This window comes from Opisthorchis viverrini (assembly GCF_000715545.1).
Source record: "Opisthorchis viverrini unplaced genomic scaffold opera_v5_155, whole genome shotgun sequence".
NCBI lineage: Eukaryota > Metazoa > Platyhelminthes > Trematoda > Opisthorchiida > Opisthorchiidae > Opisthorchis > Opisthorchis viverrini.
Genome location: NW_008751811.1, coordinates 867,054 through 879,040, shown reverse-complemented (window position 1 = coordinate 879,040; position 11,987 = coordinate 867,054). Strand labels below are relative to the sequence as shown.

The following is an 11,987-nucleotide window of genomic DNA, read 5'->3' as shown; positions in this document are numbered from 1 at the left end:
ATCATGCCAGTCACCTTCCTTTCACATAAGAGTAATATTCATACACATTTCGCAAACCAGTGCAAAAACACTTTCTTTGCTAAAAGCCCGATGTGATTTAGATGTTTTAGCATTACTCATTGTCAGCGCCTACTGAAAACAAGATCGACTCTTCTACTTGGGTCATCCTTCACGTCTAAAAACTTTATCCTGAAGAGGCACAACGCCAATCCTATAATCCTGGTCGCTTACTGGGCGACCAAGCAAGTGGGCACAGAAATAGTGACACGCGAATGCTAAAGGCCATAAAACGATAACAGTGAGCACACGTCTCTAATGCTAATTTTCCTTCTTCTCCACAACCCTGATGCCCGAAATGGGTAGTGTAATTTGGCTCCCTTCACTTGATCTATCAAAAGTGCACATAACATGACATCACTCTGTCATTCAACAATTCACCAGCCCGCAGTAGGTAGCTGTACGCTGCTCAAATTCTGGCCGGCGAAGTAACTCACGATCAACCATACAAACCTTAGCTACAGATATGAGTCTGTTCCTATTCTTCATATTCACGTTACTCTGTTTGTGTCTCAAATTCCACCGTTGAGCAGATTACCTGATTGTCCACAGAAACGTTAAGGCTCACCATTGAGCAGTGGCGGAGCTGCAGCATCTACGAGCCCGGCGATCGAGTTTATGCTTCCCTTGATAATATCTTGTGGAAACCTTTAAGCATGCAACTCGTGGGTAAGAAATATCCACTGAAAAATCACAATGAGCCAAGATTGATTTACAAATAAAACTGCACTTATATCTGGCACAGCCATGAACACAGCGACTCATCATCCTGCATACATATGCGCGGGAAGTGCAACACGGGGAAAGGATCAAACATGAGGGCGGTGTCAGTAGACAGGCGAGAGAGAGAGTAACAGATTTGACTCTCGGGAATGCATCACTAGTGACAAGCGAAAACGACAGTCGCCAGAAAGTCGTAGTGAGAAGTCACGGGCAGAAGGGAAAGGCAAGGAGCAGCAATTAACGACGAACCAGGTTAAATAGGAAACGGGATGAGTAACTGTACAAAGGCGTCGTGCTCAGCTGGCCCAAAACTGGTCCGTTATTACGACCTCTACCAACTGAATGTGCTTCAAATTATTCGCAATGGACAAAAATAAGGCAAGGTTTAATAAAAAAAAAGGTGCTGTACACGAAGAGGACATTCAGCTAGAGAAATCAAGTAGTCACATGATTCACCGTAGATGTTACGGGTTTCTCCATGCTGGAAGATGCGGTCGTAGAACTGCTGAACTCAGGAACCTTCACAACCGTCGTGCCTTCGTGTCGACAGACAACGCACATGAATGAGTTATCGCACACCACTGCGCCTTCACTGCAAGAACCGTTCCAATGAACCCAACGATTGCAAAAGTCACAATGTACCCAGTCAACAACCTGAAGGAAAGTAACAGATCAGTGCACAAATAACCTCACTTAAAGAATATATGAGTCAGTCACCAAACTCTAAATTAGTGTGAGCCAATTTACAGTAGTCAGGCGATAAAACAGTGAGAAGATTGAATGAGAAAATCACGAGGCAGTGTGAAACCAAACAACAGGAAGTGCCGTGAACGGCCGGTGTTTTATGGCTCAACGGCATTGACAAGTGAAGACGAGGTGCTTGGTCCTATTGAAAAGAGTAGCGTCAAATGATTGGTTACTGGGTCCAGCAGTGCGGCACAATTACGAAGACAGACGCAATAAAACGGTAATGCAACTACTAGGGGATTTTGCACCCGCACATTTTTCATGTTAAGATGCCTTGATGTTTTTTTATGCGGTGTCTCGATATGTCTTGGCAAGAATCCTGGTGCCTTGATAGAAATCCAAAGATAATTAGATGTGACACTAAAACGTTCTTAGGGGTGGGAACGCTTCGGATTTCATGCCACATGATGGATACGACCTGTTTTGAGACCTAACTTCACGTCTAGTCAGCTTCGGGTGGTTTTACAAACCTAGCGTTCTCGGAACGATATAAGGATGTCCTAATAGGAAAAAAACTAAATTCACAGTGTTGGTAGACTCATGAGGAAAGACCAGTTGTTCGCTGGATGGTAAGATTCGCCAGGATGAGGCACCGAAAGACCCGCTATAGCGACAATTTGTAAGGGGAGTTGACATGAGATAGCTCAAACTAATAACATTTTCACGAGTTATTTATTTGACTGAGTAAGTTCACAGTCACTGTACCTGAAGGTCATCAGAGCCCTCGAGGTCTGAACTTGGTCGGCAAGCGGACTCTGGTGGTTCTAGTTGTCCACACACGACACAGGAATCCGGCGCTTCACCATCTTCGATCTCGTCCAAAAATTCAGGTGGTTCTGACATCCCGTGTTCAGCACCCGAATGTAGCTGTGCAAACACTGCTGACTGGGACTGGGACGAGTCGAAGCCGACTTCCTCCTCGTGAGCGATATCTACATCCGAATGAGTGATACTGTCCTGTTTAGAGAAAAGTAAGTGAGAGTTGAATGAAGCAGAAATGAAGTTAACAGAGAAAGTTCACTGAATCTTCTTTTGCGATTCATCTTAAAACTCTGTGCTTATCAATACTATCGATCGTAATGAACCATGTGCCATTGTAAAGATGACGCCTTCAGTCACGCATCACTTAAATAAAGAGTATTGGAGGGTTGGAGAGATTTACATGCAAGCACATGCATGACTTCATAATCCAAGAGAAGTGACAAGCGTGCTCAAGCAACCCACGATTAATGCACGGGTAGTACACCACAGACCAAGAGTGAATGAAAGCATAGTTATATGGGGTCCTAATAAAAATTGGTGAGTTGTGTTTTAAACCGAGAGGGTTGTGTAATTTGCTACGAGTTTTGGTCTTGAGATCTACTTGGCAACCCGAAAAATTAAAAAACCGTAGAAAAGAACTTGTGCTGGAGTAAACGAAAACGAGTAGGTGGTCTGGGCTACTCACTTCATGCTTGGAAGACACCACCGCGTTCACCCTGGGCGTTATTACTATTGGATTGGTATTTGAGGTTGTCGACACAGACTCAACAGATCCTGGTCGTACAACAGGTTGGCCTATGGTTGTTGCTGTGCCATGTAACCGGATCATCACAGATCGTCCAGGAGGGCCAATTCGAGTGGCTACCGAGGGGTCAGGCTTGAGGACTTCAATGGAGGGGATGGATGAGCCAGATTGGGTAGCACCTGGAAAGTGTCGTAAGCATAAGAGTCCAGTAAATGAGTACGCTGGAACCATTGAAGGACTAAAGCACACACAAACTCGAACGGACCCTCACCTTGTGTAAGAGGGTACACCGCTCCGATGGACGCGACTGAATGGCCGACACCACGGAAAGTGTTCAGAGGACGTTCTTTCAAATCGCCATTGGTCAAAACCGTCGGGGGATACGGTAGATGATGTGCGTAAGTGGGAACCACACTGCCCGGGAGTTTGGCCCATGCGGCTGGGTGACCATAGTTTTCACAACCCATGTGAGGATCGATATTTTCGCCGGACACGCTGGTCTGATCGTAGTCCTCTGTCTGCAACGTTGCAAAGGTGGCCGTGGAAGTGCGAAGCGACAGTATGCTAATATGGGATCGTAGGGTACGCCCACTAAGTGTACTTCAATGTAAATATCAAGTTGCGCTGACTTATTTCTACTATTTCCACCATTGCTAAACTAGGAAATTTCAAGATTTCCTCATAACTTAAGGACTATAAAGTGACCTATCAAAAAGAGAGAAGATCCCGGGTAACAGAGAACACCCACTTGAGAAGTCTTCACCCGAGGGGCCAGTCAACTCAGGCTACGTGACGTAAACTGAATGAATAAAGGATGATGGCGCCAAATCTCGCCCAAGTTTGAGTAAATTATACTGCTGATCAGTAGTCGAATGGCAAAGTTCTAAACGGAATGTCGCGAGACCGAATCGCTTAGGAGATTCATGAGATGCATACTGCTGATAATTCCCAATAAGGATGGTTCTCGACATTTCAGCACAGACTGGCTTCATTCACAGTATAAAATATTCGTTTACACTTCTGAATATCAGAAAACTTTAAAATAACTGAAACCAATCGCAGTCAGTGAGTATCACTCTTAAACCGAATCACAATACATATGAGAGGGATCATGCCTTCGAATTTGATCCATCAGTAGTATACACCTCTAGTGCTCTTTGACAGTTAAGGCAGGGGAGCTTAAGGAGTGCTGTGATGAAGGCAATGTCTTTGATTTGCGAGCTCTCTGATAAGGTGCCTTCTTTGTCATCGGTCCTCACTTGATGCCGAGCCCCCATTAGTGGCTCCCAAAATCATTTGACATGGACTCAGGCTCCAATCCGGCATGCTGCTTCGAGAGGTGGACTAAACTTAGTGCATAACTGCTATGGTAGGCCATCATCCGTTCCCGGATTAGACTGTCACATCGAACGAAGCTGATGGACCATCACGCGCAATAGGTACTGTCAAAAACGGCTTGCACTGAGCCGCATGTTAGGCCAACTAAACTCGCCGTACGCGGTTTAAATGCGAAGGAATAAGATAGCAGAGCAAGCAGGAGAACAGTTTTAGTCACTAGCATACTCGACCAGGGGCTCACAACTGTCGCGTCAAACGGGCGGGGGTGGAAACTGAGTGGCCTACACCACTCGTAAGATGCTTGCTATACACACAAACGCAACTAACTGGCTACTGCTAGCTAGTATTCAGCTTGGACTGTAAAAGAGTCACATAATTACCTATTACATCATCGCAGGCTAAACACTTCGGAACTTTAACGTGCGTTGAGGAGAAAAATTAGCCCATTTGACGGAATGCAAATCAATGCTATGAGAGGATTCACGTAAAATAGAAAATAAAAGATAGAGATGAAACAAACGGGCAAACTGGTAACCCGAAATCGGGGGGTCGCTTCGATACTGCCAGGCCACCCAAGCCTACACACGGGAGCAATCGAAAAGCCTGGAGTCGGTTCGCACCATGGATCTCCGGATCAGTAGCTCACGGCAAAACCATTAAATTGTCCTGAGCTCACAAATAGCAAGTACAACAGAGCAAATAATTGGTTGCAAGGTTCCTAGAACAAGATATGCTCATTAAAAAACGAGTTCTGCTAACCACAGAGGACAAGCTTTCACATTCAACGTACAATTTAATGTTCAGATGGGAGACTATATTGATGAAGATTTAAAGAATGAGCCTGCCTTACCAGCCCAAAGAAGTACAAAACCGATAATGGGGTGTTGAAGTTTCCACCAACCCTATAAGTAGTGTTATATCAAAGAGTCTTCACACTATTTACTGGGGACGTAAAACAGGTACAGATTGTGCTGATAATGGCATACCGTAACTCAAAGTGTACTGGGTTACCTATCCAGAGCACATCTTAAAGTCAACGGTGGTTAACCAAAAAAAAGACGTAGATGAAAATAACCATCAGAAAGCTAGCCTGACCAAGGTTTCATTCCATGGGGTGTGCGCTCTTATGGGACTGATTACATTGATTGTTGGAGGTCTCTTATGGAGCAGTCCACTGCCTGGCTTACACTCAAAGTCCAGCACTTCACTGCAGTCTTAATGACTCATCTGCTTGCAACCTAAACTCTGGCTTGTGCGAGCTTCCACTCGAGGGTAAAGGTCCGTCGTTCGAGTCCGTTCTTGACTTTCTGATGGTTCTTGCCTGGGCTAGCATTGTAGTACCTTAACCCTAATGCTTCCTTCGGGATGCATTAAAAATGTGTCACGGTTGCATGATTCTTTATTTAGATCTGCAAGGATAGTCAAAGAGAAATATCATTTTCCAAGACCAGTTAAACTAAGTGAGACCGCCTCAACGACAAGATAAGGTTCAAACGGAGATAAAACATGTAGGTACACGCAGGTACTTTTCTCACTCCATTGCTCGAAAGTTGCTCTTAGCTGTGCAAAGGATACAGGCGTATCCCTAAAATGGCTGACTAGTCCTGAAAAAAACAGGCCGTATCACATTCCCGTAAAACTTTATGATGTTCGACTGAGGAATGTATCGAAGTGGTTCATGCATTCCCACCAATTACCCACCGTAAAAAAGTAAAAAAGAGAACGAACAGATCACCACAAGGGTGATTTGGAGAAGTCTGGAGAAGTCTCTTTCCGGAGAGGTCTCGCCTTCAGGTATAACAATTCACTCTATGGTTGGCGGAAGTCTATTCATCCGCTGAGCAGCTATGAATCATGGGGTTTGAAACAAACGTAACTAAAAATGCTTGGATGGAGCCATAGGAAGACCAGCGCCTCGGACGAAGGAAATGACAAATGACAATGATTTTTACACACAGCGGATTCAAACTCGGGTTCTTGTGCAAAGGGCAAGCAGTTAATTAAACACACCATATTCATGTAAGCCCCAATCGAACTGGACAGATTGTTGAAAGGACAAATTCCCAAACGTTCGAATAATTGGATGACATTGGAAGGTTGCAACGCCTTCTCATAGGCATGGGTCAAAACCGGTGCGGCGTTGTTCCTCATCAAAGGTTGGTTGGGATTTTGTTCGAAGAATCGATCCAGTCGCTTCTGAAAATAAACCTGGGAAAATAAAATCAGGATAAAGAGTTAGGCCGGTTCATTGAACAGCGATGTAATACACTGAATGAAATGGGCGGCGTAGCTCTTCTCCGAAGTATTCAGTGGAATGCATCAGCACGAAAATTTCCAGAGAAAACAGACTGCATTGCCGAGTATATTGTTACGCGGGCTATCCACAGCCTGTAGTTGACTCACGGTCAGACGCAGGCACGTACTAGCTAAGCAGAATACCGACCAATCAGAATCAAGCGTTTTGGCTCGGCGCTTCCCGTCCTCATGCAGAAAATTTAGTGATGAGCTGCGTCAAAACAGTAATAAAGGTCTCGCTTTGTCCCACGCCATCTCGGGTTGCTGCGCATTCTGGTCTATGCTAATGAGTGGTATACGTGTCAGCGACAAGCACAGGAGTTGATCAAGCACAGCTGCTTCCGACAGCGTTAAACGGAAACGATGGAATCTTCTTTGAGACGGCGATCACGCAATTCGATCTACGGTGTAACTACTTCTGCACAGCAAAAATTAGTTGCTAATAGGCGAAGTTACTGATAAACAAACAGACATTTTATGACTATACCATACTCACTCAACGACTGCACATAGCACAAGAATGCATTTTGTTGGTAATGTGGTGAAATATTGGTACCTCGAGTGAGTTTATTGGCTGTTGATCAGGTGTCTGTTGATCTGTTCGCCGAGCTTGGCGATTGGCTTGCAAACGTTTCGTCACCACACGAGGAGACATCATCAGTGCGCAGTTGGGTGGGTACTTCTTCCTTGCCTGCGAGTGTTTATATAGCAGTCGAAGACTATCTGTTATCTTCTGACGTGATTGGCTACTCGAAGTGTAGCGAATTTAGTGACTCTATTGGTCCGTTTGTGATCTTTGTCGCGTTGTGATGTGTTCCTTCGTGTTGATTGGTCATCCCAACGCCTTTTAATTTAGTAGCTTGTTCCCTTTGGCGACAAACAGTATGTAGGACGAACAGGAAGAAAGCCCTCCACCAGAATACATGAACACAAACTCGTCGATAAAATACACGATCAATTCTCCCTCACCTCCGCACACAAAGATCAAGAAGGACACGAGTTCGACTGGACCGGCGTTCGCATACTGGCTCAAGCAAGAACAAAAAGAGAACGCGAATTTATGGAAGCGCGGTACTCCACCGAAGAAGCCATCAACAAACACATCGAAATTGATCCCATTTACCAGCCACTGAGAGCGAGAGAACGCCAGAACCACAGAGCTTAGAGCTGCAAAAGCGACCAGACGAGGAACTCATAGGAGAAGCAGGAAAGCATCATTCAAACGGATTGGAGGAGGCGCCCAACCAAAGCACCAGACCAACCGGCGGACACAAGGACACTAACCGCCACGGTGGAGGAAACAGGGCGGTACAAACGACCAATAAAACCTGAGAACGGCAGACCACAACGCAATGCGAATCAACGCCGGAGAGAACAAGCTGATAAAACTAGAAGGCGTTGGGACAACCAATCAACAAAAAGGAACACAGATCACAACGCGACAAAGATCACAAACGGACCAATAAGGTCACTAAATTCGTTACACGTCGAGTAGCCAATCACGTCAGAAGATAACAGATAGTCTTCGACTGCTATATAAACACTCGCAGGCAAGGAAGAAGTACCCACCCAACTGCGCACTGATGATGTCTCCTCGTGTGGTGACGAAACGTTTGCAAGCCAATCGCCAAGCTCGGCGAACAGATCAACAACCACCTGATCAACAACCAATAATGCATTTTGTGTTATAATTTCAACGCCCATGTGGTGACTAAGCCTTCTCATTGATATTCATACCCCAGGTTGAAAATGTACACTTACCTAAGGTTTCTTCGACAAATGGGTCAATAGCAAAGTTCTGCAACAGTCGGTGGAATGATTGCCTAGTGGCGAAATAATCCACGTCAAAAGCTTTGGAGTGTGGAGAAGCATATCCTTGGCTCCCCGTTTGCAACACGGAAAGCAACAGCAGCACCCAAAAATGGTTTATTAGCAGCATTTTTTCGGTGCCTAACTACCATGGCACCCAAACGAAGCACGAGGGCTGGGATACTGCCAGGTTGCCTAAGCCTAGACAGGGGAAGTCGAGAGTTAGAGGGCGGGTTGGAACCCCGGACCTTCCGGTCAGTAAATTTGAGCTCTAACCACTAAATCATCTCGTCCTAATGAGCGCCTGAACCTCACCAGAAAGGATTTCATTGGGTCCCTTCAACCCACTTGCTGCCTTACGGTGGACACAACAGAAACGAAGGCACCAGTTCCAGTTGCATCATATCTTCTATCAGTGGCTACTTACGGGAAATGAAGGGACACGTCAAATGATGTCCAAAAACTTTCTACTTACATACAAAGAGACATCCTACTTGATCCGTCGGTTGCAAAGACACCCGGCCGCGCGTTTGAATTCCGGATGTTCGTTGTAACAGAGGTTGGCTCGTGCTTGTGTTATTCTATTTCGATACTGACCAAACGATCAGCTTCAGGGTGAAGAAAACTTGCACATGAAGCAATTGATGGAGAGTGTATAGCAGTTGAGTGTGGAGCTGGATACAGTTCTCTACCGCAGTGACACTGCCCTTTGAACTCTTGGAAATTGATACCCAGCAAAGGCTTTGTAACTAAATTAAGCTGTAGCGACTCACTCCATGAATAGGTTTGGTGGGGAAATGAGGTCCGTGACGAAACTTCGACGGATGACCGGAACAACTTTCGCAGACCAGGAATGTGAATCCTTCGCAGTCGTTTATCAACGATTTCAAGGGACACAATCAATTTTTGGAAATACTCGGCATGTGGCCGTTGAAGACGATAAAAAGAGACCATGGGTGAGCGTCAGGTCCTCGAAAATCTTCTTTCCGGGAACGCAGCACTCACCAGGCACCGGACGCAGCTCAATTACACCAACCACTTTGTAACAGAGGTTGGCTCGTGCTTGTGTTATTCTATTTCGATACTGACCAAACGATCAGCTTCAGGGTGAAGAAAACTTGCACATGAAGCAATTGATGGAGAGTGTATAGCAGTTGAGTGTGGAGCTGGATACAGTTCTCTACCGCAGTGACACTGCCCTTGGAACTCTTGGAAATTGATACCCAGCAAAGGCTTTGTAACTAAATTAAGCTGTAGCGACGCAACCCATCAGCTTCACCCATTCACTTTCGATGAACAATACAGGAAACATATACTTCGATTCACCCAATCGCGAACTAACGTCCACATGATAGGTGACTAGGCGCTTGCAAGCAAATTGCCAAGCTTGGCGAACACATCAGTGGCCACCTGATCTACAACCAACTGACGCATTCGAGATACCGAAATTGCGATATGCTGCTAAACAATTTCATCCCCAACTGGTGATGTCCGTATCCATGAAACGCCATGTTTTTAACCAGTATAGATAGATGGTTAAACCATTGTCAATTACGGCACCGCATGCAGGAACTTTTCTCCAACTTTATCCCCTAATGAGACTTGCAACCTTTTTGGCATTATTTCGGTCACTTGGCACAACTAACTGCATCATTTCTAACGAAAAGGCGTTGTTAAAATAATAATTTCTCAACCTTGAGCACCATGGCGATCCAGAAGAACCAACATCATACGCCAGAACAAGGAGGCAACAGCAAGAAATCCCAACCAGCCCAGTGTTTTGATGTCAGTGATTGGTGGCAACAAACAGGAATATTCTTAGAGCTGACTCAGTCATCTTCGGGAGAAAGCTGTCGTGAAAGTAAAAGTAAGGTCCAATGCGATAGAAACTTCAGCTTCGGGGTCACCACAGTAGCTCGCCTTCTGTTTACAGCTCCGCTGCCCTTTCAGTTTATTCAGCCGTCCCTTCACAAAAACAAATTTTAGACCTTTTGTATTTGGTTATTATTGTATGTTGCCGCTTGATAACCGCGGTATTCACAGGGCGGACGGAACACAACTAGTTCTCACTATACAACCACCACCAGCACCGATAATCTTTTTTATCCAAAATACATTGAAGAAACACAGGGTTCTTGGGATCTGTCTTCTAGCTATTGCGGAAATGACCACAGAAAACTATGCAGGATTCATACAATCACTTACTTGGAAAGCCCAGAAACAAGTGTTTTCCACACAGTGGTTGTAGGCTGGATGTGGCGGCAGGGGAAAAAGGAATACGTCATCTTCGCGTGCACGTTCTAGAACACGAACACTGACAAACTGAAGGTGCCCATCGTAGAATAACACCAGGGGACGGACGTGAACCAGCAAGCGGAAGTGTTTCAGGAACCACTGAATGAAGGCGTCAGAATTGACCCAACCGGAGGAGGAATAGGAAAACTTAGTCCCGCGCACCGCACCCTCCATCATCGACGCTGAAACCACAGAGAAATGGAAAAACAACCATGCAGCGGTGCTGAAAGCATGCCCCCCGAAAAAATATTGTACACGCTACTACGTCTTGGGATGTGAATAGAGCTGTAGGTCAACTCAACACAATCTCACACAGCGGGCAAGCATCCCGTTGCAACACGAAACCTTACGCTCGACCCGCGTTTCGATTACATCTTCCGAGCTGACTCACGGTGAGAACAACTGAAGGATAGTGGTCTAAGAAAAGCTTAACCCAGTTAGTTCATTGTATCAGAGGATAGGAATGGAGGATGTCCCGACAAGATGAATGTTCAAATGAAAATGATGTGAATGCGAAGTATACCACCTACGACTAAAAGTTTGATTGTTTTAGTCCAATGAACACAAAGAGAGGCTTAACATCCGTCGTAAACGCAGTTTGAGGGACACGGAACATCAGTGCAGTCATCGCGGGTGGTACATGGAAACGAGTGTTCAGTGGTGACCGGTTTGTCGCACGAGCTTACTTGCCATTCGCGACACCTTACACAAGTCTGCAAGACAATAGAACTAATAGTGTACTGCTTGACGCATGCAAACGTTCTTTTTGTTATCTTAAGATCGTAAATTTTCGGTTAAGGGTAAATGGATTACCGAACTGTTCAGGAATCCTCGTTCCATTCAGATAGTCCGATAACTAATGTCGTGAATGGATAAAAAATAAATTAAGCTATTGTCATTTATCAAGCGATTTCAAGTTCGGTGTGGCCTTGTTCTACCAGCCTATTCAGATCATATGACTACTAGTGAATTATATTCTCACGGAGGGAGAGTATCTCGCCTCTCGTGCTTCCTTCTGGTGGCAAGGCGCCCAAGGACCGAAAAAAGTGTTACAGTTGAACGAATATTATTATTTGTTTATTTTCTCAAGGAGGAATTGATAAATTACCAAGTCATGGAAATGGAATTCGACGGAATTATCATAAAAAGTGTGGTCAGATTCCAGAAAACTCAACTGTGAGGTTCACAGATGGGTAGAGGTGCCAACTTCCATTGC

At 45.2% G+C, this 11,987-nt stretch overlaps 2 protein-coding genes across 2 annotated transcripts in view; one reads left to right on the top strand and one right to left on the bottom strand.

The window, feature by feature from the left end:
* Positions 1-814: 814 nt before the first annotated feature.
* T265_07021 (hypothetical protein) overlaps positions 815-11,987 on the bottom strand; it is a gene marked incomplete at both ends in the record, with an annotated part of 29,934 nt that continues 18,761 nt past the window's right edge. Inside the window, 6 exons of the mRNA XM_009172442.1 lie at positions 815-1,434; positions 2,233-2,484; positions 2,975-3,213; positions 3,306-3,552; positions 6,383-6,568; positions 8,171-8,323. Coding sequence (XP_009170706.1) covers positions 1,216-1,434; positions 2,233-2,484; positions 2,975-3,213; positions 3,306-3,552; positions 6,383-6,568; positions 8,171-8,323 — 1,296 coding nt within the window. The remainder of the gene's footprint in view (positions 1,435-2,232; positions 2,485-2,974; positions 3,214-3,305; positions 3,553-6,382; positions 6,569-8,170; positions 8,324-11,987) is intronic.
* The window catches only part of T265_07022 (hypothetical protein), a gene marked incomplete at both ends in the record, with an annotated part of 21,216 nt that continues 18,481 nt past the window's right edge, over positions 9,253-11,987 (top strand). The window contains one exon of the mRNA XM_009172443.1: positions 9,253-9,432. Coding sequence (XP_009170707.1) covers positions 9,253-9,432 — 180 coding nt within the window. The remainder of the gene's footprint in view (positions 9,433-11,987) is intronic.